At 40.7% G+C, this 22,492-nt stretch overlaps 1 protein-coding gene across 2 annotated transcripts in view; it reads right to left on the reverse strand.

Moving 5' to 3' along the window:
- Positions 1 to 22,492, reverse strand: part of LOC128685978 (uncharacterized) — a 379,974-nt gene that overhangs the window by 84,951 nt on the left and 272,531 nt on the right. For both annotated transcript variants that reach the window (XM_070083171.1, XM_070083170.1), the window contains exons 46-48: positions 17,982 to 18,161; positions 12,443 to 12,739; positions 11,794 to 11,905 (exon numbers count right to left, since the gene is read on the reverse strand). In XM_070083171.1, coding sequence (XP_069939272.1) covers positions 11,794 to 11,905; positions 12,443 to 12,739; positions 17,982 to 18,161 — 589 coding nt within the window. The remainder of the gene's footprint in view (positions 1 to 11,793; positions 11,906 to 12,442; positions 12,740 to 17,981; positions 18,162 to 22,492) is intronic.

The following is a 22,492-nucleotide window of genomic DNA, read 5'->3' on the forward strand; positions in this document are numbered from 1 at the left end:
ATTTTTCAGTCATAATGCTTTAACACAACCCATAAGAAATTCCCACAACATTTGCAGTGCCCTAAATATTCTGACAACATTCTTCGTGAGCAGTATTCCTTACTTTTTCGATGCTGGGATCTGTTTTTGACAATGATGGATGACCAAAGTGTTGGTCATCCTCAACTGATGAATGCTCAACTGGCTCCCAATTAAAAAACTCAAATTATAAAGATAGACAGGAGGAAAAAAGAACTAAGGTAACCACCTATAAAATTACAATTACAATGATGATAGTAAGATAAGATTTCGTTCATATTTTTAACCCCGGAGGGTTAGCCACCCAGAATAACCCAAGAAAGTCAGTGCGTCATCGAGGACTGTCTAACTTATTTCCATTGGGGTCCTCAATCTTGTCCCCCAGGATGCGACCCACACCAGTTGGCTAACACCCAGGTACCTATTTGCTGCTAGGTGAACAGGACAACAGGTGTAAGGAAATATGTCAAAATGTTCCCACCAGCCGAGAATCGAACCCGGGCCCTCCGTGTGTGAAGCGAGAGCTTTAACCAGCAAGCTAAACAGCCATAAAGAACAAAAAGGCACCCTCTTTGTCAACCCATCCCTGTTCATCCTCTCTACATGCCCCAACCACTTCCACAACCCCTCCTCTCAAAATGTTCCCACCAGCCGAGAATCGAACCCGGGCCCTCCGTGTGCGAAGCGAGAGCTTTAGCCAGCAGGCTAAACAGCCATAAAGAACAAAAAGGCACCCTCTTTGTCAACCCATCCCTGTTCATCCTCTCTACATGCCCCAACCACTTCCACAACCCCTCCTCTCAAAATGTTCCCACCAGCCGAGAATCGAACCCGGGCCCTCCGTGTGCGAAGCGAGAGCTTTAGCCAGCAGGCTAAACAGCCATAAAGAACAAAAAGGCACCCTCTTTGTCAACCCATCCCTGTTCATCCTCTCTACATGCCCCAACCACTTCCACAACCCCTCCTCTCTGAATTATACCCTTGTTCACCCCATATCACCTTTTAATTTCTACACTTCAAATTCTCTGCCTGATATTCACCCCACACTTAGCTCTCAAACATGACATTATCACATTTAAAAGGGAAATGAGTAGCTTCAATTACTAATCAAGAAAATGTGATGCCAAAAGAGGACTAGAACACATTTCTTCAAAGAGTGGCAGACTGCTGGAATGATCCAACAGAAGGTAGCACTGTAGTAAAGCTCAACTTTGAAACTCTGGAACTTGCTTCTTTGAGGAACTGGAATGTCAGTGTTGGTGTTGTACATAAAATAAAAATATGGTCAATTAGTTCAAAGGAATTTGAATTCTTTAGAGGTAAATTTTGGTTGGCAGCATCATGAGTCCAGTCATAAAGCTATGTATCTGAGCCCAGCTTCTGGGTGTTTCACCCATAAAGCCCTCATCAGCTAGCTTCTGCTCCAGTTAGTCATGTTTGTTGGGACTTACACAAATGGCCCCTTCCACCTAGTGATATTTGCACGTGTAGTATTTTATTTTATTTCACTCCTTTAATAGCAAATGTGGAGTATTATAACATCACACTTATAATGATTAACATGGTACAGAATGCTGGTACATGCTAAATCACATAATTAATAGCGTGATGAAATGTGTTAATTTGAGAATGCCTGATGCCATGCAGTAATGGCAAATTTTGTCATTTTTACTGTTTAGTGCTGATATGTAATGCCTAATAAGTTTACCTAACACACTAATTCTAGGTGATTTTTTTTTTTTAGCAAATCAGCCATCTCCCACCGAGGCAGGGTGACCCAAAAACAAAGAAAAATCCTCAAAAAGAAAATACTTTCTTCATCATTCAACACTTTCACCACACTCACACATAATCACTGTTTTTGCAGAGGTGCTCAGAATACAACAGTTTAGAAGCATATACGTATAAAGATGCACAACATATCTCTCCAAACTGCCAATATCCCGAAACCCTCCTTTAAAGTGCAGGCATTGTACTTCCCATTTCCAGGACTCAAGTCTGGCTATATAAAAATAACAGGTTTCCCTGAATCCCTTCACTAAATATTACCCTGCTCACTCCAACAGCTCATCAGGTCCCAAATACCATTTGTCTCCATTCACTCCTATCTAACACGCTCACGCACGCTTGCTGGAAGTCCAAGCCCCTCGCTCACAAAACCTCCTTTACCCCCTCCCTCCAACCTTTTCGTGAATGACCCCTACCCCGCCTTCCTTCCCCTATAGATTTATATGCTCTCCATGTCATTCTACTTGGATCCATTCTCTCTAAATGACCAAACCATCTCAACAACCCGCCTTCAGCCCTCTGACTAATACAGTTCTTTTATTAACTCCACACCTCCTAATTTCCACACTCCAAATTTTCTGCATAATATTCACACCACACATTGCCCTTAGACAGGACATCTCCACTGCCTTCAACTGCCTCCTTGCTGCAGCATTTACAACCCAAGCTTCACACCCATATAAGAGTGTTGGTACTACTATACTTTCATACATTCCCTTCTTTGCCTCCATAGATAACGTTTTTAGTCTCCACATATACCTCAACGCACCACTTGCCTTTTTTCCTTCATCAATTCTATGATTAACCTCATCCTTCATAAATCCATCCACTTGCATGTCAACTCCCAAATATCTGAAAACATTCACTTCTTCCATACTCCTCCTCCCCAATTTGATATCCAATTTTTCTTTATCTAAATCATTTGATACCCTCATCACCTTCCTCTTTTCTATGTTCACTTTCAACTTTATACTTTTACACACACTCCCAATAAGCACAGAATCATCAGCAAAAAGTAACTGTGTCAATTCCCATTTTGCATTTGATTCCCCATAATTTAATCCCACCCCTCTCCCAAACACCCTAGCATTTACTTCTTTTATAACCCCATCTATAAATATATTAAACAACTATGGTGACATTACACATCCCTGTCTAAGACCTACTTTTAGCAGGAAGTAGTCTCCCTCTTTTCTACACACCCTAACCTGAGCCTCACTATCCTCATAAAAACTCTTTACAGCATTTAGTAACTTACCACCTATTCCATATACTTGCAACATCTGCAACACTGCTTCCCTATCCACTCTATCATATGCCTTTTCTAAATCCATAAATACAATAAAACTTTCTAACCTTTATCTAAATACTGTTCACATATATGCTTCACTGTAAGCACTTGATCTACACATCCCCTACCCACTCTAAAACCTCCTTGCTCATCCGCAATCCTACATTCTGTCTTACCTCTAATTCTTTCAATAATAACCCTACCGTACACTTTTCCTGGTATACTCAGTAAACTTTTTTTTTTTCAACAAACCAGCCGTATCCCACCAAGGCAGGGTGGCCCAAAAAGAAAAACGAAAGTTTCTCTTTTTAAATTTAGTAATTTATACAAGAGAACGGGTTACTAGCCCCTTGCCCCCGGCATTTTAGTCGCCTCTTACAACACGCATGGCTTATGGAGGAAGAATTCTGTTCCACTTCCCCATGGAGATAAGAGGAAATAAACAAGAAAAAGAACCAGAAAGAAAATAGCAGAAAACCCACAGGGGTGTGTATATATATGCTTGTACATGTATGTGTAGTGTGACCTAAGTGTAAGTAGAAGAAGCAAGATGTACCTGAAATCTTGCATGTTTATGAGACAGAAAAAAGGACACTGGCAATCCTACCATCATGTAAAACAATTACAGGCTTTCCTTTTTCACTCACTTGGCAGGATGGTTGCTGTTTACTAACCTACTACCTAATACTCAGTAAACTTCTTTCAACAAACGGCCATATCCCACCAAGTAATTTATACAGGAGAAAGGGTTACTAGCCCCTTTTATTTATTTATTTATTTATTTAGTAATTTGAGCATACATACAGAGGTACAAAAAAAATACAGGTAAGAGCAGCATGCCAAAGCCACTTGTATGCATAGCATTATGGGCTGGCTTAAAATTAACTTAAGATTAACTAAGCAATGATAAAATATTATTGTAAACAGATAACAATAAAGCACAAATGAGTATTACAAAGACAGGTCATATGGTTGCATGCATTGCTGTACATTCAGTCGAATGGAGTATTCTGTTAGGTAGTGTATTTAAAAAATAACAAAGTTAGATATAATGTGATATAATTGTGAGAAACATTTAAGATATACAATTTATAAGGTTCAATTATTCAGTATTTATTTGGTTTTGGGTGAGTAAGTGCTCTTTGAGAAGAGACTTGAATTTATAAACAGGTAGTGTTTCTTTTATATTTACAGGTAATGAATTCCAGATTTTAGGGCCTTTTATGTGCATTGAGTTTTTGCATAGCATGAGATGGACACGAGGAACATCAAAGAGTGATCTGTGCCTTGTGTTATGGTCGTGTGTTCTGTTGAGGTTGGCAAGGAGATGTTTGAGGGAAGGGTTAATATCAGAGTTAAGTGTTCTATGTATGTAATAGGTGCAGTAATAAGTATGGATGTTTTGTATGGTGAGTAGGTTTAGTGTTTTGAATATTGGTGGAGTGTGCTGCCTGTAGTGGGAATTTGTTATCATTCTGACTGCAGCCTTCTGTTGGGTAATTAGTGGTCTGAGATGGTTAATTGTTGTTGAGCCCCATGCACAAATTCCATAGGTGAGATAGGGGTAAATATGAGAGTGATATAGGGCCAGGAGGGCTGACTGTGGAACATAGTACCATATCTTCGATAGTATGCCTATGGTCTTGGAAATTTTCTTAGAAATTTGTTGAATATGTGTATGAAATTTGAGTCAATTATCAAGGTGGATTCCTAAGAATTTTCCCTCTGTTAGCTTTGTGATAGATGATCCGTTTATCATTATGTTAAGAGGGACATCTGTAGCTCTGTTACCAAACTGAATGAAGTAGGTTTTGTCAGTGTTTAGTGTAAGTTTGTTAGTCCTCATCCAGGTAGATATTTTCTGTAATTCGGTATTTACAGTATTGGCTAGCGTGACTGGGCTCGGGTGAGAGAAGACGTATGTAGTGTCATCTGCAAATAGTGTGGGTTTGAGTAATTGCGAAGCATTTGGTAGGTCATTTATGTATAGGAGAAAGAGAAGAGGGCCAAGTACACTTCCCTGTGGGACACCAACTGTAATTGGTTGTGCGGAAGAGTTTGCCCCATTTGCGTACACATATTGGCTTCTGTTGCTGAGGTATGACTTGAGGTAGTTGAGGGAGTGCCCTCTTATACCATAGTGTGACAATTTTATGTGGAGCAAGACATGGTCAACTGTATCAAAAGCTTCACGTAAGTCTATGAAGATCCCCAGTGGGACTTCTTTTTTCTCTATTGCATTGTATATATGTTCTAGCATGTGTATAATAGCATCATTAGTATTTTTATTAGGCCTGAATCCAAATTGGCAGGGGTTGAGTATGTTTTGGGAGATGAGGTAGGAGTAGATTCGTTTATGAATTAATTTTTCGAAGATTTTTGAGAGAGGGTGTAAGTTGGATATTGGCCTATAGTTATTCAACTCTGATTGGTCTCCTCCTTCATGGATCGGGGTGACCCTTGCTATTTTGAGAACTGTAGGGAAGGTGGAGGATTCAATGGATTTGTTAAAGAGTGTTGCAATGATTGGTGATAGCACTTGTGACACTTTTTTGTATATAAAGGGTGGTAAGGTATTTAAATCTCCTGCCTTGTTTTTTAGTGCGTTGATAATAAGGGAGACTTCGTTTGGGTTAGTCGGAGCTAGGAACAGTGTGTTCGGGTAGTTGCCAGTGAGGTAGTCATTTGGTGGGGTATCTGAGCTTGGGACTTTATTGGCAAGGTTTTGTCCTAAAGTGGAGAAGAAATCATTGAGTCTGTTTGCTGTTTCTGTTGGTGGGAGTTGGGATTCATCTGATTTTGCTAATTTTATTTCGCTATTTCGTGATATCTTCTTTGTTCCTAGAATTTCTGATAGGGTTTTCCAGGTCTTTTTTATATCACCTCGTAATTTGGATAATCTGTTCTCATAATACAATTTTTTTGCCCTTCTTATCAGGCTGGTTAGGATTGACGAGTAACGTTTTGTTTGGTCTCTGGTTATGTGACCAATTCTGTAATGTTTTTCATATCGGTGTTTTGTATTTATGGATTTGAGAATGCTGGGTGCTAGCCAGGGACTGTTCAGTCTCTTAGCTGTCATCTGTTTAGTTTTTTTTAGGGCAGTGCTTGTTATAGAGGTATTGGGTCTTTTTTAGAAAATTATTAATACATTCGTCAATATCTGTATAGATTTCTAGCTCAGTGTGCCAGTCAATGTTTGTTACTGCTGTTTTGAAGTTATTAATGGCTGCCTCATTGTGAAGTCTGAAGGTGACTTTAGTAGTGTCTTGGGGTAATTTACCAAGAGTTGTTATGAGGAAAGTAGGGTAGTGGTCTGTGGTATTATCTGTAATTATGCCTGATTTTAAAGGGGATATGGTGTTGGTCCAGATGTGGTCAAGTAGGAAAACACTAGTCTCTGTAACTCTTGTAGGTTTTGTTACTGTTGGTAGCAACATGCAGTTACTCATTGTGTTTGTGAATTCAGTAATGTGTGGGTCCTGGTCTTGCAGGAGATTTATATTGAAGTCACCTGAGAGTAGTAAGTGATCTTTGTTCATGCGTGCATCAGTTATCATACTTCCTATGTTTTGACTAAATTGGTTAATGTTTGACTGTGGAACTCTGTAGATGTTTATCACTGTGAGAGGTTTTTGTAGGTATTTGGATTTGAATTTAGCTATTATATATTCCCCATGTTCATCCCTTGTGCAAGTATTAGTGATACATTCTAGTTGGTCTGAGTAGTATATAGCTGTGCCACCCCCTTGTTGGTCTGGCCTACAGTTGTGTATGGCTGTGTAACCAGTAATGGCATAGACATCTGTAGTATCAGGCTTTAGCCAGGTTTCAGTTAGTGTAATGATGGACATATTGGCATGCAAAGAATTTAGTAATGCTATGAGGTCATTGTAATGCTTGCTTAAAGATCTGATATTGTAGTTAAAGACAATTATGTTGTTGTTGGCGCTGAGAAGTGCCTTTGATTGTTCTGCTGTGTAGTAATTACAGTAACTGTTTGATTCATTTAAGTCATTAAATAAGAGGTTGGTATCAGGATCAATGCTTGTAATCATAAGATTTGTATGGAATCTATAGTTAGAATTAAGTATAAAACAAAGTAAATAGTCTAAAGCTAAAAAATAGCACCTGAATTATTTAACAAATGTAAAAATAATGAGCTAAGGTAGTTTTTTTTTTTTTAAAGCTAAAATAAAGGAGACAATATAAAAGGGACTAAAATAATTTGTCGTGAACAAATAAAGTGATGATCAAATAATGGAGCTTGGGAATACGAGATATATATATATATATATATATTTTTTTTTTCAACAAGTCGGCCGTCTCCCACCGAGGCAGGGTGATCCAAAAAAAGAAAGAAAATCCCCAAAAAGAAAATACTTTCATCATCAATCAACACTTTCACCACACTCACACATTATCACTGTTTTTGCAGATGTGCTCAGAATACAACAGTTTAGAAGCATAGATGTATAAAGATACACAACATATCCCTCCAAACTGCCAATACCCCAAACCCCTCCTTTAAAGTACAGGCATTGTACTTCCCATTTCCAGGACTCAAGTCCGACTATATGAAAATAACCGGTTTCCCTGAATCCCTTCGCTAAATATTACCCTGCTCACACTCCAACAGATCGTCAGGTCCCAAGTATCATTCGTCTCTATTCACTCCTATCTAACACGCTCACGCACGCTTGCTGGAAGTCCCAGCCCCTCGCCCACAAAACCTCCTTTACCCCCTCTCTCCAACCCTATATATATTCAGCACCTGAGAATAGCACCTTGATTATTTTAACAATTGTGAATATATGAAACTAGGGTAGTTATATAAAGCTAAAATAAAGGAGAAAATTGCTCCCGGCATTTTAGTCACCTCTTACAACACGCATGGCTTACGGAGGAAGAATTTTGTTCCACTTCCCCATGGAGATACGAGGAAATAAACAAAACAAGAACTAGAAAGAAAATAGCAGAAAACCCAGAGGGGTGTGTATATGCAGTGGACCTTCAACCAACGTTGGCATCGTCTAACGTTAAATCCGACTAGCGATACATTTTGATGCAAAAATTTTGCCTTGACTAGCGCTAAAAAACCCGACCACCGCTATTCGTTCCGTTCGAGACGCATCCACTTGTGGCCTGAGCGCGCCTCATTTGTTCCATGGGTGCCAGTGTTTACAAGCCAGCCAGCCACCGCGGTCCCATCCAAACATACAATCGGAACATTTCATATTATCACAGCGTTTGTAGTGATTGCACCTGCAAAATAAGTCACCATGGGCCCCAAGAAAGCTTCTAGTGCCAACCCTACAGCAAAAAGGGTGAGAACTACTATGGATATGAAGAAAGAGATCATTACTAAGTATGAAAGTGGAGTGTGTGTCTCTGAGCTGACCAGGTTGCACACAAAACCTCAATCAACCATCGCTACTATTGTGGGCAAGAAAATAGCAATCAAGGAAGCTGTTCTTGCCAAAGGTGCAACTATGTTTTCGAAACTGAGATCACAAGTGACAGAAGATGTTGAGAGACTGTTATTGGTGTGGATAAACAAAAAACAGATAGCAGGAGATAGCATCTCCCAAGTGATCATATGTGAAAAGGCTAGGAAGTTGCATGAGGATTAAATTAGAAAAATGCCTGCAACTAGTGGCGATGTGAGTGACTTTAAGGCCAGCAAAGGTTGGTTTGAGAGATTTAAGAATCGTAGTGGCATACATAGTGTGATAAGGCATGGTGAGGCTGCCAGTTCGGGCCACAAAGCGGCTGAAAAATATGTGCAGGAATTCAAGGAGTACATAGACAGTGAAGGACTGAAACCTGAACAAGTGTTTAATTGTGATGAAACAGTCCTGTTTTGGAAGAAAATGCCAAGCAGGACCTACATTACTCAGGAGGAAAAGGCACTCCCAGGACATAAGCCTATGAAAGACAGGCTTACTCTGTTGATGTGTGCCAATGCTAGTGGTGATTGCTAAGTGAAGCCTTTATTGGTGTATCACTCTGAAACTCCCAGAGTGTTCAGGAAAAACAATGTCCTGTGGAGGCCAAACAGTAAGGCATGGGTCACTAGGGACTTTTTCTATGACTGGTTACACCATGCATTTGCCCCCACTGTGAAAAATTACCTCCTGGAAAATAAATTGGACCTTAAGTGCCTCCTGGTATTAGACAATGCTTCTGATCATCCTTCGGACTTGGCAGAGCGACTTTCTGCGGACATGAGCTTCATTAAGGTTAAGTTTTTGCCTTCTAACACCACTCCTCTCCTGCAGCCCATGGACCAGCAGGTCATTGCAAACTTCAAGAAACTGTACACAAAAGCTATGTTTGAAAGGTGCTTTGTAGTGACCTCAGAAATCAATTGACTCTAAGAGAGTTTTGGAGAGATCACTTTAGCATCCTCAATTGTGTAAACATTATAGGTAAGGCTTGGGAGGAAGTGACTAAGAGGACCTTGAACTCTGCTTGGAAAAAACTGTGGCCAGAATGTGTAGACAAAAGGGATTTTGAAGGGTTTGAGGCTAACCCTGGGAATCCTATGCCAGTTGAGGAATCCTTTGTGGCATTGGGGAAGTCCTTGGGGTTGGAGGTTAGTGGGGAGGATGTGGAAGAGTTGGTGAGGAGGACAATGAAGAATTAACCACTGATGAGCTGCTAGATCATCTTCAACAGCAAGAGGCCACACCTGAGGAAACTGCTTTGGAGGAGGCGATAGAGAAATTGAAGAAATTGCCTACTTCAAAGATTAAGGAAATGTGTGCAATGTGGCTTAAAGTGCAAACCTTTTTCAATGAAAATCACCCTGACACAGCTACTGCAAGCCGTGTTGGCAACCTGTACACTGACAATGTTGCGAAACACTTTAGGAATGTCATAAAGGAACGGGAGGTACAGGCCTCTATGGACAGATATGTTGTGCGACAGAGGTCCTAGTGGCATTAAAAGAAGAAGGGAAGTAACCCCGGAAAAAGACTTGTCACCTCTCTCTCTCTCTCTCCAGGTAAACCTCAAGTCCTAATGGAAGGGGATTCCCCTTCTAAACACTAACACCATCAACACACTACCCTCCTCCCATTCAATCAATCATCACCAGATCTTCAATAAAGGTAAGTGTCATGTAACTGTGCATGTCTTCTTCAGTTTGTGTGTATTAAAATTAATATTTCATGTGGTAAAAAATTTTTTCTTCAATACTTTGGGGGATCAGGAACGGATTAATTTGATTTCCATTATTTCTTATGGGGAAAATTAACTCGACTAACGATAATTTCGATTAACGATGAGCTCTCAGGAACGGATTAATATCGTTGGTCGAGGGTCCACTGTATATGCTTGTACATGTATGTGTAGTGTGACCTAATTGTAAGTAGTAGCAGCAAGACATACCTGAAATCTTGCATGTTTATGAGACAAAAAAAATGGACACCAGCAATCCTACCATCATGTAAAACAATTACAGGCTTTCGTTTTACACTCACTTGGCAGAACAGTAGTACCTCCCTGGGCGGTTGCTGTTTACCAACCCACTACCTAATATTCAGTAAACTTCTTTCTTTCTTTCAACACACCGACCGTATCCCACCGAGGCGGGGTGGCCCAAAAGGAAAAACGAAAGTTTCTCCTTTTACATTTAGTAATATATACAGGAGAAGAGGTTACTAGCCCCTTGCTCCCGATATTTTAGTCACCTCTTACAACACGCATGGCTTACGGAGGAAGAATTCTGTTCCACTTCCCCATGGAGATAAGAGGAAATAAACAAGAACAAGAACTAGAAAGAAAATAGAAGAAAACCCAGAGGGGTATGTATATATATGCTTGTACATGCATGTGTAGTGTGACCTAAGTGTAAGTAGAAGTAGCAAGACGTACCTGAAATCTTGCATGTTTGTGAGACAGAAAAAAGGACACCAGCAATCCTACCATCATGTAAAACAATTACAGGCTTTCATTTTACACTCACTTGGCAGGACGGTAGTACCTCCCTGGGCGGTTGCTGTTTACCAACCCACTACCTAATACTCAGTAAACTTATTCCTCTATAATTTTTAGAATCTCTTTTGTCCCCCTTCCCTTTATATAAAGGGATTATACATGCTCTCCACCAATCCCTAGGTACCTTCCCCTCTTTCATACATTTATTAAACAAAAATACCAACCACTCCAACACTATATCCCCCCTTTCCTGCTTTTTAACAGTTCTGTCATGATCCCACCAGTTCCAGCTGCTTTACCCCCTTTCATTCTACGTAATGTCTCCCGTACCTCCCCCACACTCACATCCTGCTCTTCTTCACTCCTAAAAGATGGTATACCTCCCTGGCCAGTGCATGAAATTACCGCCTCCCTTTCTTCGTCAACATTTAAAAGTTCCTCAAAATATTTTCGCCGTCTACCCAATACACTGGTGAGTACCATTTTTAATTCAATTTTACTGTAATACTTTATCTTATAAATTTTACTTTAGATTTTTCAGGATTGGTTAGGTAAAATAGATCATAAGAGAAAAATACCTTCAGCCATGATTAATCCAAACTTTTGGTATAAGACTAAGTTCTGTATTCTCTGGAAACTTTAAAAAATTATGTACAATATTCTAACGCATTAAATGTTAGAGATGCGACACCACTTATATCACTCTTTTTCTGCAACTGCAACAGGTACTCTGATCACAAAAATATAATCACCGCATCTAATTTCATGCTCCTGAGCTGCTGGGTTCCATTAGCTGGAGGTGCACTACGTTTGACTCGTCTCACAGGACTGTTCCTTCCTCTGTATACGCCATGCACACGTGACCTAAGAGAGAAGGATAAATAATTAATGAAAACTCAAAAAGTAGATTAAAGATGTGTGATGTAGTTGTCACAAATCTTTGCAGAAGTGTACAGACATCACAAATAAACTGATCCACAGAGCAGCAACACTGCCACTTATCCTTGAGAGTGCAGGCACTGTGCTTTCCACCCTCAGAACTTATATCCAGTTCACACTTAACATGTCAAATAGTACCAAGAACCATTAGTCTCCATTCACATGTGCCAATATACCAAAACAACCTCTAGAAACCCCCTCTCACACCCCTCTTCTAACCCTTCTATTCACCTCAAGCATATACACCATGGTCAACCTTCCTGAATTATTGAACCATCTCAACATTTTCTCTGGTCTCTCACCTATACCTTTCGTATCACCATACCATCTTTTACTGAATTTTCTTCACTTCTTATTATCCTCATAGTATTTGCACTAGACATTGATCTCAATAACAAAGCCATAATTTCTTAATGCTGTATATACACACAGCACCCTGATGAAATTATGTAGAATACTCACCCTGAACTACCAAAGCGTGTGTTCTGCATATTTCGAACTGCATCTAGTTGATTATCATTACTGGGATAATGGATGGCATCTTCGTCATCATCATCCTCCTCTTTATCATCAAGTGTGTTCTGTGAATCAGGGATTACCTCTTGGACTGGATGTCCTATTAGTGCAGCAGACAACAACCGCCCAAAATCCATTATTTTCTGGTGAACATCTTGGCTGGCCGAGAACTGTGTTAGCAGATTATTTATGCCTTTCAATATATTTAAAGCTCTTACAATGGAAGCCACGTCATTGCTCATTCTGGAAAAAATATTACAATATCCTGAATTATTTATGTAATTTACTTACATTCAATAGGTTTCATTAACACAGGCATAATTTCCAGTGTGTACTCACCTAGTTGAGGTTACAGGGGTCGAGTCCAAGTTCCTGGCCCCGCCTCTTCACTGGTCGCTACTAGGTCACTCTCCCTGAACCGTGAGCTTTATCATACCTCTGCTTAAAGCTATGTATGGATCCTGCCTCCACTACATCACTTCTCAAACTAATCCACTTCCTGACTACTCTGTGGCTGAAGAAATACTTCCTAACATCCCTGTGATTCATCTGTGTCTTCAACTTCCAACTGTGTCCCCTTGTTGCTGTGTCCCATCTCTGGAACATCCTGTCTTTGTCCACCTTGTCAATTCCTCTCAGTATTTTGTATGTCGTTATCATGTCCACCCTATCTCTCCTGTCCTCCAGTGTCATCAGGTTGATTTCCCTTAACCTCTCCTCGTAGGACATACCTCTTAGTTCTGGGACTAGTCTTGTTGCAAACCTTTGCACTTTCTCTAGTTTCTTTACTTGCTTGGCTAGGTGTGGGTTCCAAACTGGTGCCGCATACTCCAATATGGGCCTAACGTACACGGTGTACAGGGTCCTGAACGATTCCTTATTAAGATGTCGGAATGCTGTTCTGAGGTTTGCTAGGCGTCCATATGCTGCAGCAGTTATTTGGTTGATGTGCGCTTCAGGAGATGTGCCTGGTGTTATACTCACCCCAAGATCTTTTTCCTTGAGTGAGGTTTGTAGTCTCTGGCCCTCTAGACTGTACTCCGTCTGCAGTCTTCTTTGCCCTTCCCCAATCTTCATGACTTTGCACTTGGTGGGATTGAACTCCAGGAGCCAATTGCTGGACCAGGTCTGCAGCCTGTCCAGATCCCTTTGTAGTTCTGCCTGGTCTTCGATCGAGTGAATTCTTCTCATCAACTTCATGTCATCTGCAAACGGACACCTCAGAGTCCATTCCTTCCGTCATGTCGTTCACAAATACCAGAAACAGCACTGGTCCTAGGACTGACCCCTGTGGGACCCCGCTGGTCACAGGTGCCCACTCTGACACCTCGCCATGTACCATGACTCGCTGCTGTCTTCCTGACAAGTATTCCCTGATCCAATGTTGTGCCTTCCCTGTTATCCCTGCTTGGTCCTCCAGTTTTTGCACCAATCTCTTGTGTGGAACTGTGTCAAATGCCTTCTTGCAGTCCAAGAATATGCAATCCACCCACCCCTCTCTCTTTTGTCTTACTGCTGTCACCATGTCATAGAACTCCAGTGTGTGTGTGTGTACTCACCTATTTGTACTCACCTATTTGTGGTTGCAGGGGTCGAGTCTTAGCTCCTGGCCCCGCCTCTTCACCGGTTGCTACTGGGCCCTCTCTCTCCCCGCTCCATGAGCTTTATCAAACCTCGTCTTAAAACTGTGTATGGTTCCTGCCTCCACTACATCATTTTCTAGGCTATTCCACTGCCTTACAACTCTATGACTGAAGAAATACTTCCTACTATCTCTCTGACTCATTTGTGTCTTCAACTTCCAATTGTGGCCTCTTGTTTCTGTGTCCCCTCCCTGGAACATCCTGTCTTTGTCCACCTTGTCTATTCCACGCAGTATTTTATATGTCGTTATCATGTCTCCCCTGACCCTCCTGTCCTCCAGTGTCGTCAGGCCGATTTCCCTTAATCTTTCTTCATAGGACATTCCCCTTAGCTCTGGAACTAACCTTGTCGCAAACCTTTGTACTTTCTCTAGTTTCTTGACGTGCTTTATCAAGTGCGGGTTCCAAACAGGTGCTGCATACTCCAGTATGGGCCTGACATACACGGTGTACAGTGTGTGTGTGTGTGTGTGTGTGTGTGTGTGTGTGTGTGTGTGTGTGTGTGTGTGTGTGTGTGTGTGTGTGTGTGTGTGTGTGTGTGTGTGTGTGTGTGTGTGTGTGTGTGTGTGTGTGTGTGTGTACTCACCAATTTGTACTCACCTATTTGTGGTTGCAGGGGTCAAGTCATAGCTCCTGGCCCCACCTCTTTGCTGATTGCTACTAGGTCCTCTCTCTCCCTGCCCCATGAGCTTTATCATACCTCGCCATAAAACTATGTATGGTTCCTGCCTCCACTACATGTGAGTGTGTGAGTGTGAGTGTGAGTGTGAGTGCGAGTGCGAGTGCGAGTGCGAGTGCGAGTGCGAGTGTGTGTGTGTGTGTGTGTGTGTGTGTGTGTGTGTGTGTGTGTGTGTGTGTGTGTGTGTGTGTGTGTGTGTGTGTGTGTGTGTGTGTGTGTGTGTGTGTGTGTGTGTGTGTGTGTGTGTGTGTGTGTGTGTGTGTGTGTGTAGTAGGCTGGTAGACAGCAACAGCCCAGGGAGGTACTACCATCCTGCCAAGTGAATGTAAAATGGAAACCTGTAATTGTATCCCATTGTTCCCAGCATTTTAGTTGACTTTTACAACACGCATGGCTTATGGAGGAAAGATTCTTATTCCACTTCCCCATGGATATAAAAGGAACTATTAAGATAAAATCAAAGAAAACTCAGATGAGTGTGTATAAATAAACGTGTACATGTATGTGTAGTGTGACCTAAGTGTAAGTAGCAAGACGTACCTGTAATCTTGCATATTTATGAGACAGACAAAAGACACCAGCAATCCTACCATCATCTAAAACAAATTCTTGTTCTTGTTTATTTCCACTTATATCCATGGGGAAGTGGAACAGAATTCTTCCTCCATTAGCCATGCGTGTCATACGGGGCGACTACAATGCCAGGAGCAAGGGGCTAGTAACCCCTTTTCTTGTATATATTACTGCAATTGTAAAAGGAGAAACTTTCATTTTTCCTTTTAGGCCACCCTGCCTAGGTGGAATACGGCCAGTGCGTTGAAAGAAAGTAGTAGTTTACTGAGTATACCAAGTACAGTGTATGGTTGGGTTATTATTCAAAGAATTAGAAGCAAGACAGAAAGCAGGAATGCAGATGAGCAAGGAGGCTTTAGAATGGGTAAGGGATGTGTAGGTCAGGTGTTTACATTGAAGCATATACGTGAACAGTATTCAGATAAAGGGAGGGATGTTTTCATTGCTTTTATAGATTCAGAAAAGGCATATGATAAAGTGGACAGGGGAGCAATGTGGCACATGTTGCAAGTGTATGGAATAGGTAGTAAGTTACTAAATGCTGTAAATAGCTTTTATGAGGATAGTGAGGCTCAGGTTAGGGTGTGTAGAAGAGAGGGAGACTACTTCCCAGTAAAAGTAGGTCTCAGACAGGGATGTGTAATGTCACCATGGTTGTTTAACATATTTATAGATGAGGTTGTAAAAGAAGTAAATACTAGGGCATTGGGGAGAGGGGTGGGATTAAATTATGGGGAATCAAATATAAAATGGGAGTTGACACAGTTACTTTTTGCAGATAATACTATGCTTCTGGGGGATTCTAAAGAAAAGTTGCAAAGGTTAGTGGACGAGTTTGGGAGGGTGTGTAAAGGTAGAAAGTTGAAAGTGAATATAGATAAGAGTAAGGTGATGAGGGTATCAAACAATTCAGATAAAGAAAAATTGGATATCTTTTTTGTTTTTATATTTTATAAAACTGGATATCACATTGAAGGGAGGGAGTATGGAAGATGTGAATGTTTTCAGATATTTGGGAGTTGACTTGTCAGTAGATGGGTTTCTGAAGGATGAGGTAAACCATAAAATTGATGAAGGAAAAAAATGAGTGGTGCCTTGCAGTATCTGTGAAGACAGAGAATATTATCCATAGAGGCAAAGAAGGGAATGTATGAGAGTATAGTGGTACCAACACTCTTATGTGGGTGTGAAGCATGGGATGTAAATGCTGCAGCGAGCAGGCAGCTGGAGGCAGTGGAGATGTTGTGTCTAAGGGTAATGTGTGGTGTAAATATTATACAGAGAATTTGTAGTGTGGAAATTTTGAGGAGTTGTGGAGTTACTAAAAGCATTAGTCATAAGGCTGAAGAGGGGCTGTTGAGGTGGTCTAGTCATTTAGAGAAAATGGAACAAAGTAGAAAAGTTAGGAGGAAGGGGGTAAAGGAAATTTTGTGGGTGAGGGGCTTGGTCTTCCAACAAGTGTGCATGAGCGTGTTAGATAGCAGTGAATGGAGACAAATAGTTTTTAGGACTTGATGTGCTGTTGGAGTGTGAGCAGGGTAATGTTTATGAAGGGATTCATCGAAACCGGCAGGCCGGATTCGAGTCCTGGAGACGGGAAGTACAGTGCCTGTGCTCTCGAGGAGGGGTGTTAATGTTGCAGTTTTATAACTGTAGTGTAAGCATGCCTCTGGCAAGTTAGTGATGGAGTGAATGATGGTGAAAGTTTTTCTTTTTCAGGCCACCGCACGTTGGTGGGCAATGGCTGATGTGTTAATAAAAAAAATAAAATTAATGAATATATTTCATCTATTGTTAAAATTTAATTTAATATATTATTTTTATTTGCCTGTAATTGTTTTACATGATGGTAGACTTGCTGATGTCTTTTTTCTGTCTCATAAACATCCAAGATTTCAGGTATGCCTTGCTACTTCTTTTCACACTTAGGTAACATTACACATGCATGTACAAGCATATATATATACACACCCTTCTGGGTTTTCTTCTATTTTTCTTACTAGTTCTTGTTCTTGTTTATTTCCTCTTATCTCCATGGGGAAGTAGAAGAGAATTCTTCCTCCGTAAGCCATGTCTTTCGGCGACTAAAATGCCGAGAGCAAGGGGCTAGTAACCCCTTTTCCTGTATACATTACAAAAGTCAAAAAGAGAAACTTATGTTTTCCTTTTTGGGTCACCCTGCTTTCGTGGGATTTGGCCAGTGCATTGAAAGAAGAATTATTTCTATTTCGGTATGCAATTGTTTTAAGTTACTTCCCTTTTGTAGCTAGCAGTCAAAACTCTGCTAATCCTCTTTATACAGTACTCTGTTTCCATAATTGTTCAGTACTGGAGAAAGCAACCTTGCTACTCAGTCATCCTCAATAAATTAAAAGTTTCTCCTTCTATATCCTTAAGATTAAGAATAACATACTAAACAGTTATGTGCAAAAAGGAGAAATTGTGAAATTAAAAGAAAAAACATACATGTTGCTTCAAAGCCATGTGAATAAAAAGAGTAATTATGTAAAGTGAAAAAATATATATATATGGTACTTCTGTCTAAGTCTCATGCAAAAGAGTAACTATGTGGTGCTTTTTGTGCACACACCTGGCAGAGAGACTGGAGAGTTTTTCTTTGACGATGATCTCAACCTGTTGCATGAGGAGTGCTGCTTCAGCCTGCAAATTCATGGCAGTCAATGTTCCCAGCTGAGTTGAAATGGTGTCCAGACCTGCTTTGGTTGACTCGTCATCATTCATCCGATCCTCAAAGCTTGTGATCAGAATACTGTTAAAAATGTCTCAAATTAAAAACTGTCTACAAACCTACTGCAAATATTAATTTATTAAAAATCAGCAAGTCACATAAAAAAAATATATATATATATATATATTTTTACCATGACACATAGGCTGAAAGATATTGTTTTATACTGGTGATGTACTACATGGAAATCCCATGGGTTGTTTTTTTTAAGATGCCAGCCATCCCCCAACAAGACAGGGTGACCTAAAAAAGAGGAAATACTCTCACCTTCATTAATTCAATCACTGTCTTGCCAGAAGTGTGCTGACATTATAGATCAGATGACCCTCCATACAGTAATATCCCTCACCTCTTTCAGAGTGCAAGCACTGTATTTCACACCTCCAGATCTCAAGGCTGGCTAACTAGATTTCCTGAATCCCTTCTTAAGCTTACCTTACTCACACACAAAGAGCATGTTAAATCATAAAAACCACTTTCCTGTACTCATTCCTATCTAACATGCACACATAAGCCTGTTGGCTTATTGCTTGTTTTTTTTTATGAATTTATTATTGAAGAAACCCTTGTTTGACTAGCTGCAAATATGTATAGAAGTAATCTCTAATTTGGGCATGGGAATTTAGGATTCTACTGGCTAGGTTTGATCCTATTGCTTTAGAGGTTTGGAGGAAAGGCTCAATTAGTTTATTAAGTACAACAAGCAAAGAAAGAAATTAGTTGAAGAATAGCTTCTAGCTAGTTCTTGAGTATTCATCCCAGTCTGAACTGTTTTTTAAAGGACAATATCTACTATAGAGATTTTGAATTATGTGTGGGACTACACGAACACAAGAATTAAAAACTTTATAATTTTCAAATTTCCTTTGTCAATGTTGCTGATTGCATTGATGTTTATTCATGAGTGCCTCATCATGAAGGCAGAAAGAGATTTTACTAAAGAAGAATAAAATATCATAATACTGTGACTAGAACATTTCACAAATAACCCGCATTTAGGGTTTAGGTCTGTTCTGAAAAAGTAAAGTACAAAAGAATAATAAAGACAAAAAGAAAAGGAAGCAGTGGTTGAAGAATAATTAACAGTAGTAGTAGTAGTAAAGGTATCAGTAATGATAGTAGAAATAAGAAATTAGCAGTACAGTAGTAGTGGCAATGGAGGTAACAACAGTAGAAGTGATAGCAGAGAGTGTAGTAAAGAAAGAATTAGTATTAGTAATAGTAGTAGTAGTAATAATAATAAAACATAGTTTACCTGGAGAAGGTTTTGGGGGTCAATGCCCCCGCAGCCTATTCTGAGACCAGGACTCATGGTGGATCAGGGTCTGATCAACCAGGCTATTACTGCTGGCCGCATGCAAGCTGACGTACGAACCACAGCCCGGTTGGTCAGGTACTGACTTTAGGTGCCTGTCCAGTGCCTTCTTGAAGACAGCCAGGGGTCTACTGGTAATCCCCCCTTATGTATGCTGGGAGGCAGTTGAACAGTCTTGGGCCCCGGACACTTATTGTGTTGTCTCTCGGTGTACTCATGGCGCCCCTGCTTTTCATTGGGGGAATGTTGCATCTCCTGCAGAGTCTTTTGCTTTCATAGGGAGTGATTTTCATGTGCAGGTTTGGTACCAATCCCTCCAGGACCTTCCAAGTGTATATTATCAAGTAGCTCTCTCACCTGCATTCGAGGGAATACAGATCAAGGACCTTCAACCATTCCCAGTAGTTTAGGTGCCTTATCATACTTGAGTGTGCCATGAAAGTTCTTTGTACACTCTCCAGGTCTGCAGTGTCGCCAGCCTTGAAGGGGGCCATTAGTGTACAGCAGTATTCCAGCCTAGAGAGCACAAGCGATTTAAAGAGAATCATCATGGGCATGGCATCCCTAGTTTTGAAGGTTCTCATTATCCATCCTATCATTTTCCTAGCAGATGAGGTAGATACAGTGTTGTGGTCTTTGAAGGCGAGATCCTCTGACATTATCACTCCCAGGCCCTTCACATTACTTTTCCACTCTATTGTATGGTTAGAATTTGTTGTATACCCTGACACATTTTTAATTTCTTCAAGTTTCCCATATCTGAGTAGTCGAAATTTCTCCTCGTTCAACTTCATGTTGTTTTGAGTGGCCCATTCGAAGATTTGGTTGATGTCTGCTTGGAGTCTCACGGTGTCTTCAATGGAGGTCACTGACATGGTGATCCGGGTGTCATCCACAAAGGTAGACAGAGCTATGGCTTACATCTCTGTCTATGTCAGAAATGAGGATGAGGAATAGAATGGGAGCGAGTACTGTGCCTTGTGGAACAGAGCTTTTTACCACGGCTGCCTGGGACTTTGTTTACTATTACTCTTTGTGTTCTATTTGTCAGGAAGTTGTAGATCCATCTACCAACTTTTCCTGTTATTCCTTTATCACCAATTTTATGTGCCATTACACCAAGGTCACACCTGTCGAAAGCTTTTGCAAAGTTTGTGTATACAGGTAAACTCCAGGTATACATCTGTATTTTGTTTATCCTCTACAGCATCCAGGACCTTGTCACAGTGGTCCAGTAGCTGGGATAGGCAGGAGCGACCTGCTCTAAACCTGTGTTGCCCTGGGTTGTGTAATTCATGGGTACCTAGGTGGTTGGCTATCTTGCTTCTTTGAACCCTCTCAAAGATTTTTATGATGTGGGATGTTAGTGCTATTGGTCTGCAGTTCTTTGCAACCGCTTTACTGCCACCTTTGTGGAGTGGGGTACGTCTGTTGTTTTTAGTGTGTGTGGGATGACCCGTGTCCATGCTCCCTCTCCATAAAATGCTGAAGGCACGCAACAGTGGCTTCTTGCAATTCTTGATGAACATGGAGTTCCAAGAGTCTGGGCCTGGGGCAGAGTGTATGGGCATGTCATTAATATCCGAGATTTTTGGGATGACCAAATTTTGGGTTTCATTCATAAAGAATTCATTTGGATTGTCGACCCTTAGTCTGGGCAGTGACTCACTGAACACTGAGTCATATTGGGACTTTAGTATCTCACTCATTTCTTGGCTATCATCTGTGTATGTCCCATCCCACCTAAGCAGGGGCCCAATACTGGATGTTGTTTTTCCCTTAGATTTGGCATAAGAGAAGTATTTCGTTTTATTGTTTTTTTAATTTCCTTTATGGTTTTTAGTTCTTCCTGTGATCCTTGTCTCCTACAAGATTCCTTCAGCTAAAGTTCAATATCTGCAATTTCACTGACTAGTGCCTCCCTTCGTATTTCAGATATCTTGGCCTCACTCAGTAGCTCTGACTCTTCGCCTTTGTCTGTATAGGGAACGTCTCTCTCTTTCTAGTTTACATCTTCTCTTTCTTCTTCTTAACGAAATGTGTCTTGAGCAGATCTCAAGAACCAGAGAATTCATTTTTTCAAGGCAAATGTTTGGATCCATGTTGTTTAAGATATCATCCCAGCTTGTTCATTTAGGACATGGTTTACCTGATCCCACTGTATGTTTTTGTTATTGAAATTGAATTTCGTGGAGAGACCTTCATGATTGCTCACATTTTGCTGGTCTGGAGCCCTGTGCATACATGTCTGTACCTATATTATGTTGTGATCTGAGCATATTGTCTTTGATACAGTTATATGACGAATCAGATCGTCACTGTTAGTGAAGATGAAGTCCAGTATATTTTCTAGTCTTTTAGGCTCTACTATTTGCTGGTTTAAGGAGTAAAGATCAGAGATGCTCTGCAGGACATCTATTGCCCATGCCAGGTAGGACTGGTGATAGAGTAACAAGAGTAAACTTTATCTCTAGGTGGGGGAGATTACAGTAGTTCAATACTCTAACACTCATCTCCAAGAGGAATAGACCCATTGGCCCAAGCTAGGAAAGAAAAGACACGGAGCAGGCATGTGTGAGCAAGTTAGATAGGAGTGAATGCAGACAAATTGTTTCTGAGACTTGACAAGTTGTTGGAGTGTGAGCAGGGTAATATTTTGTGAAGGGATTCAGGGAAACTGGTTAGCCAGACTTGAATCCTGGACGTGGGAAGTACAATTCCTGAACTTCAAAGGAGGGGTTTGGGGTATTGGCTGTTTGGAGTGACATCTGAACTGTCGTATCTGGGCATCTCTGCAAAGATGGTGATTATGCACAAATGATGATAAAAGTTTCTTTTTTGGGCAACCCTGACTCAGTGGGAGACGGCCAACACGTTGAAGAAAAAAAAGTAATCCCTAGTAGGAATGTGTCATATCAGTATCTTGTAAGGAATTTATATTTGGTAACTCATCTACACAAATCTGGGTGAAAATGTTAACACTTAATCATTATTGTAACTTGTGTAACATCTTTTCAATTTTGATACCACTGGTAGT

Source organism: Cherax quadricarinatus, chromosome 9 (assembly GCF_038502225.1).
Source record: "Cherax quadricarinatus isolate ZL_2023a chromosome 9, ASM3850222v1, whole genome shotgun sequence".
Lineage (NCBI taxonomy): Eukaryota > Metazoa > Arthropoda > Malacostraca > Decapoda > Parastacidae > Cherax > Cherax quadricarinatus.